At 40.1% G+C, this 6873-nt stretch overlaps 1 protein-coding gene across 1 annotated transcript in view; it reads left to right on the forward strand.

Moving 5' to 3' along the window:
• CST8 (cystatin 8) overlaps nt 1-5722 on the forward strand; it is an 18592-nt gene extending 12870 nt beyond the window's left edge. The window contains exons 2-3 of the mRNA XM_004716957.2: nt 303-416; nt 5546-5722. Coding sequence (XP_004717014.1) covers nt 303-416; nt 5546-5629 — 198 coding nt within the window. The 3' untranslated portion in view covers nt 5630-5722. The remainder of the gene's footprint in view (nt 1-302; nt 417-5545) is intronic.
• The last annotated feature ends 1151 nt before the right edge of the window (nt 5723-6873 follow it).

Raw genomic sequence — 6873 nt, forward strand, 5'->3', positions numbered from 1 at the left:
GAAGAGGTCTTGTCTTCAAAGAAACTCACACTAGAAAGGGCCTAGGTAGTGGTTCTAGGTACTGGCTATCATGTTGTTAAGCAGGTCTCTGTAAGCCCTGGATTCAAAGCAGTGGGCATCACTCTCCTCCTTAAGATATGTCTGGAGAGCTAGAGCTACAGAGGGAGGGGATTGGTAAAGAAGGAGAAGGCATGAGGAGGGAGGAAATAGGAAGACAATAAGAATAAGCGATAATTTTAGTATTTGCTAAAACTAAAAGAACACATTTTTATGAATAAAATTGCATGGTTGTTAACCAACAGGTCACAGATCATATGGAATACTTCATTGATGTGGAAATTGCCCGCAGCACCTGTAAAAAGCCTTTGAACTACAATGAAAACTGTGTCATTCAACAAAGCAACAAATTAGGAAAGGTAGGTGACAAACCAACGGACAGTGAAGGCATGGTTGTTCTGAGACTAGACAAAGAAATTGAGGTATGCACACTTCTCTCTGAGGTTAAACATGTGACTTTTAGAGCTGAGATTAGGAGGAGATACTGAAGGTAATAGGATGCTCTGAGCCCTCTTTCACCGTCTCAGAGACCACATGTGGCCAAGTTCATTCTGAGAACAAAAGTTCCACGCCTAAGGACTTTGACAAAGGAAGTCTTTGTTATGATGGTTGCACTTACCATCTTTATCCTTGGACTTGAACTACATCCATTGGCCCTATGATAGCTCACTGCTTAGGGAAGACACAAAGGAAGTTCTCATTCACTCCATTCACTCACCTGCTCATAAAATGTATCAGCCCTACTTTGTGCCAGGTGCTAATCCTGTAGCTGAAGGCTCAGGAATGACTAGGTCAACAGCGGCCTTGTGCTCCCAGGCACACATTAACATGTTTTGCTAAGCTCAACTAGGGTTTCCATGAGGATCAGAAAACAGCCCAAGAGTCCTCCTAAAAGCGTCCTGGGCCCAGGGGCTTTTAGTCTTAAGTCTTAAGTCTGCATTTCCTGATCACAGCATGGAGAGAGCCTCAGAAAATTCACAGACACTTGCTTAGTCCAAGATGGAAGGACTCAGACTTCTGGAAGTTTGTCTGCCAGGGAACTTCAATGACTTTGCCCTTTTCTGTAGTCTGGTGGATCTCACACTTGAGCTGGCATCCGAATCACCTGGAGGCTTTGATTAAACAGAGACAGTTGCTTCCCACATACGTTTCTGTTCAGTGGGCCTGAATGAAATCCAAGACTCCAATGGAGAACTGGGTTACATATTGCATGGTCCAGAAAATTAATTGATGTTAAAATTAACAGAGTACATGCTCATTATTTTTTGACTAAAACTGCCTACCTTGCTAACAATATACAAGTTCTATCATTTCAAGTTAATAGTGAATACTACAGGAACTAACTTAAGCAGAGAGCTTGCCACCTGATCCTTTATATTTACGCTTTACCGTCTTATGTTTATAGCACACTGTTATTAGGAGTGCGTTGTTGTTAGGTGCCATCTGGTCAGTTCTGACTCATAGTGACTGTGCACAACAGAACAAAACACTGTCCAGTCCTGTGCCGTCTTCACAGTTAATTGTTCCTATGCCTGAATCCATTGTTGTTGCCACTATGTCATTTCATCTCACGGAGGGCCTTCCCCTTTTCCACTGCTCCGCCCCGTTACCAAGCATGAAGTTCTCCAGGTAATATGTCCAAAGGATGTAAGGTGATGTCTTGCCATCCTTGCCTCAAAGTACCACCCTTGCTGTACTTCCAAGACAAATTGACTTGTCCTTTCAGCAATCCATGGTACTTTCAATATTTTTGTCTAGCACCACAATTCAAATGCATCGATTCTTCTTTATTTATTTAAAGCCCAGCTTTCAAATGCATATAAGGCAATTGAAAATAACATGGCTTGTGTAGGGCACAAGTTAGTCCTTGATTTTTCAATACTCTAAAGAGGTCTTGTGCAGTAGACTTACCTAATGTACCTCATCTTTTGATCTATTGACTGTAAGACCTTTTCATTCCACTTTAACCCAAGCTCAGAGCCTGGTTATACATGTTTGGGGAAGGATAAGATTAGTGGAACCCAAGATGTTACAAGTTCAGATATACCAGACAGGGGGACAGGTCTCTTGGCCATCTGAATGCTGCTTCAATGAGCATGGGTTGTGGATCCAAGCAGGACAAAATCTTTGACAACTTCAACCTTTTCTCCATTTATCATGATATTATCTATTGGTTCAGGTGTGAGGATTTTGGTCACCTTTACATTGAGGTGTAACCTATACTGAGGTGTAATCTAAACTTGCTTGATTTTCATCAGCAAGTGCTTCAAATCCTCCTCATGTTGAACAGGCAAGGGTGGATGATCTGCATATCAAAGGTTATTAATAAGCCTTCCTCCAAACCTGGTGCTGCATTCTTCATATAATCCAGCTTCTCTGATGATTTGCTCAGCATACAGATTGAATACATAGGGTGAAAAATACAACCCTGCCACACACACCTCTGCTGATTTTTAACCATTCAATATTCCCTTCTTTGGTTCACACAACTGCCTCTCGATCCATGTATGAGTTCCACATGAGCACAATGAAGTATTCTGGAATTCCCATTCCTCTCAAGGTTATCCACAGTTTATTATAGTCCACATGGTCAAATGCCTTGGCATAGTCCATAAAACACGAGTAAACATTTTTCTAGCATCCTCTGCTTTGAACCAAGATCCAACTGACATCAGCAATGAAATCCTTGCTCCACATCCACTTCTGAATCTGGCCGGAATCTCTGGCAGCTCCCTGTCAATGGACTGCTGCAACCATTTTTTGATGACCTTCAGCAAAATGATCTTCCTTGAATATGATATTTGTGATATTTTCTACAATGTGAGCATTCTATTGGGTCAGCTTTCTTTGACATGGATACAAATATGAATCACTTCCAGTCAGCTGGTCAAGTAGCTGTCTTCCAAATTTTCTTGCAGATATGAGTAAGTACTTCCACTACTTCATTAGTGTGTTGAAACACCTCAGAAGGTATTCCATCAATTCCTGGACTCTTGTTTTTGGTGAATGCTTTAATGCAACTTGAACTTCTTCCTTCAGCAACAATGGTCCTTGTTCATATGGTACCTCCAGAAATGGTGGACTGTAGACTCGTCTGTGTTGGTATAAGGACTCTGTAATCTTTTCCTTTCCTTAGAATCTTCCTGCATTATTCAATATGTATCCCATAATATCTTTCAATATTCCAACTTGAGGGTTCATTTTGTTTCTTGAATTCTTTCAGTTCAAGCTATGCTGAGTGGGCTCTGCCTTTTTGATTTTCTAACTCATTTCATTATAATATTTGGCTGTGTCTTCTAGACTTACCCTTTGAAAATTTCTGTTCAGCTCGTTGACTTCATCATTTCTTCCATTTGCTTTAGCTACTCCACTATTAAGAGCAAGTTTCAGAGTCTCTTTTGAAACCCATAATGCTCTGTTATTTCTTCCCTATATTTTTAATGACTAAACACGTTCTTCCTTCATGATATTCTTGATGTCCTCACACAGCTCTTCAAGTTTTCTACCATGAGTGTTCAACGGGGCACATCGTTCTTGAAATGTTCTAGAAATTCAGGTGGGATAGACTCAAACTGGTATTTTGGCTTTCATGGACTTGTCTTAGTTTTTCTCAGCTTCAACCTGAACTTCCATACGAGAGATTGATGGTCTGTTCCACAGTCAGACACTGGCCTGGTTTTAGCTGCCCCTATTGAGCTTCTCCATCATCCCTTCCTACAAATGCCGTCAATTTTATTTCAGTGCACTCCATTGGGAAAAGTCCAAGTGTATAGTCACTGTTCATGTTTTTGAAAAAAGATATTTGCTATGCACAAGTCATTTTGAAAATTTCTAACATGCCACCCCACCTTCATTTCCAACTACTTTTCTTTCCAACTTTTGCCTTTCAATAACCAGTAACTATCAATGCATCTTGGTTGCATGTTGGATCAATTTGTGACTAAGTCAGTGGTAGAATTTTTCAATTTCTTCATCATTAGCGTTTGCAATTGGTACATAAATTTTTGAATAGTAATTGTATTGATTGGATTTCCTTAAAGGTGGATAGAATCTTGAAATGTTTTTTTTTTTAAGATGAATGCAACTCCATTCCTCTTGATTGTTTCATTCCCAGCAGAGTAAATCATATGATTTTCTGATTCAAAATAACCAATACCAATTTCAGCTCACTAAGGCCTAGGTTACGGATCTTTATTCATTCCATTTCATTTTTTTTTCAACTTCTAATTGTCCTAGATTCATACTTCAGAAATTCTGATCACTAGCAGATTTTTGCAGCTGATTCTTCTCACATTGAGTCATGTCCTAAAGTCTCCCCTCTCAGAGGCTTTATTCCATTCAAGTCATCAAGGTTGATTCCACTCCCAGAAAGTAGCTCTTCCTCAGTCGCAATTCAAGTGCCCTCAGACCCTGGGGACCCATCTTCCAGTCCTGTCTCTGACAACATGCTGCTTCCATCATCTCGGACAGTGTTTCCAAGCTATGCAGAAGGTTTTCAGCAACTACTTCCTCTGGGCTGGACAGCAGTTTCCTTCTTCCTTTTCTGTGCTTAGTCTGGAACCTGTTCACTTTGGGTGACCCTCTCGGCATTTGAAATGCCAAGGACATAGCTCCCAACATCACAGCAACACACAAGTCACCACAGTAGCACAAATTGACAGACAAGTGGTGGTTGTCTTTTATAGCATGCATATTTCCCCTTACATTCGGTAGTGTGTTTATTCCTTGTATGATGGTCCTTAATTTTGTCCCTATTTTTTTGTTGATGGTCTTTGTGATTGTGTGGTTTTCATTTAGGTCTTTGATCCATCTGAGTTTGTTTTTGTACATAGTGTGAGGTATGAGTCCTGTTACATTCTTTCGCACTGGAAAACTCAATTTCCCCCACCCATTTAAGAATGTGGTTGTTTTAAATTTATAATTTTAATTTATCGCTTTCTGATTACTGGCCTATATTGGGTCACCATAAGTTACAACCAACTCAGTAGCCATGATACCTATATATGTATCTTACACACATGGCAATATTTTATTTGCCAGTTCAATAGTATTTTTGAAAGAAAAACCACAGAATTCTCTACATTGCTATTATCCTGACTCATTTGTGGGAGCAAAAGTAGTCATTGTTATTAAAATAACATATATTTGCCTAGATCTACCATAGAATTATATTATTTGAATTATAGGAAATATTAAAGATAATTGAAAATAAAAAATAAGTTTTGCATGTCATATTCCACAAAATATTAGGATTTTTAGCATTGGTTGTCCCTCTGTGATGCATAATTAAACAATTGTTCCTCTGTGACTGGTGATGACAGCTATAAAGCTCTGAAGCTGCCAGCCCAGCATATGCCTTGGACCATTCTTGATGGGTCACAGCACACCTTCTAGGGCATTACTAAACTGAAGTCTGAAAAGCAGGAAGCCTTTCTTGATTTTATCTTGTGACACTGACTTCAGTTCTTTTTGTCACTGTCTTTTTCAGAACGTAACTTGCAGCTTTTTTGTACGAGCGCTTCCTTGGAATGGAGAATTTACTGTGGTGAAGAGACACTGTGTGGATGCCTAGGACGCACCCCTCCAATCCCGGGCTCTGCTTTTCTTTTTGAAAGAAGGGCACGCTGTACACAGGCTGATATCAACACGACTTCCTCACACCTTCTGTGGTTGTCTTTTGTTTCTGGTTTCATATTGTGTAGATATGCAAATTCCTATTTTCTGGACTCAAAGGTGAGGAGCAGATTGTACACCATCAGGGATATTTTTCACCAAATATGAAGAATGGGTTGAGGGTCTGATTTTATTCCCCACAGATCTAAGTATGAATTCCCTTTGATTAATGAATCCGAGCCCAGTGGGTACTAACTGTTAGATATTTTTGGATGCCTCCCTAGTGTAAGGCTACTTCCTGTCTGCCAATCCCGAGTGGACAAGTTATGTGTCTTCCCTCTCCAGTGGGGCCTCTGTGAGGGGAATAGATTTGTGTGATTTCTTATGTGAACTTTAACAATGGTCCCAAACCAAGATGGGTTCAGGCAATAGAACTTCAAAAGCAAGTTAATTCACGGTGTGTGTCTGTGGGGCATGCACATGTGCCTGAGAAAGAAATTGAAATTGTTAAACTTATGGGGATAAGGAGAAGGAAATAGGTGAGTGAACAGAGAGGAAAGAATGAGGTAAAATTCAAGGAAAAAAATAATTGTTGAAAATGACGTGTATATAAAAGGACAAATATTGAATGAGACCGCTATAATGAAAGTCAAGAATAGATTTTCACATGAGAACAAGTACTCTATGATGGTTCCCAGGGGTGGGTGGTGAGGAGGGAGGGGAAGTCATGGGGTATACAAGCATTAGTTTTGGTAAAGGGGAGGGCAATATACAATAAAAGGGAAGCTAGGACAAAATTGTGGAGGCAGGGAAGGGCACTGGGATGTTTGCAAGTGTTAGAAGAGAGACAAATATAATGTATGTAATCCTGCAACAGCCGGGATCTAGGAGTAGATACTTGGATAGGTACACTGAATGAAGCAGAGGGGAATGGGGGTGCAACCATGACTATATATAGGTCTGATAGAGGACATTTTATATGTGTTTTTACTTATATATTTTACATATATCCATGAATGTAGTGGAGCATAAAAGGAACAAAGTTATGAAAACTTCTTAGATATAACCAAGCACTTTGAGGGAACAAGTTGTTGATGCTTGGGGATCAGGGTCATAGTCTCAGGGGACACCAAGGTCAATTGCCATAACAATTCAAAAGGAAATGCCCTACATCCTACTTGGATGCCTAGTGGCTGGGGTGGG

This window comes from Echinops telfairi, unplaced genomic scaffold (genome assembly GCF_000313985.2).
Source record: "Echinops telfairi isolate 266 unplaced genomic scaffold, ASM31398v2 ScPeMD7_5592;HRSCAF=6446, whole genome shotgun sequence".
NCBI classification, from domain to species: Eukaryota; Metazoa; Chordata; class Mammalia; order Afrosoricida; family Tenrecidae; genus Echinops; species Echinops telfairi.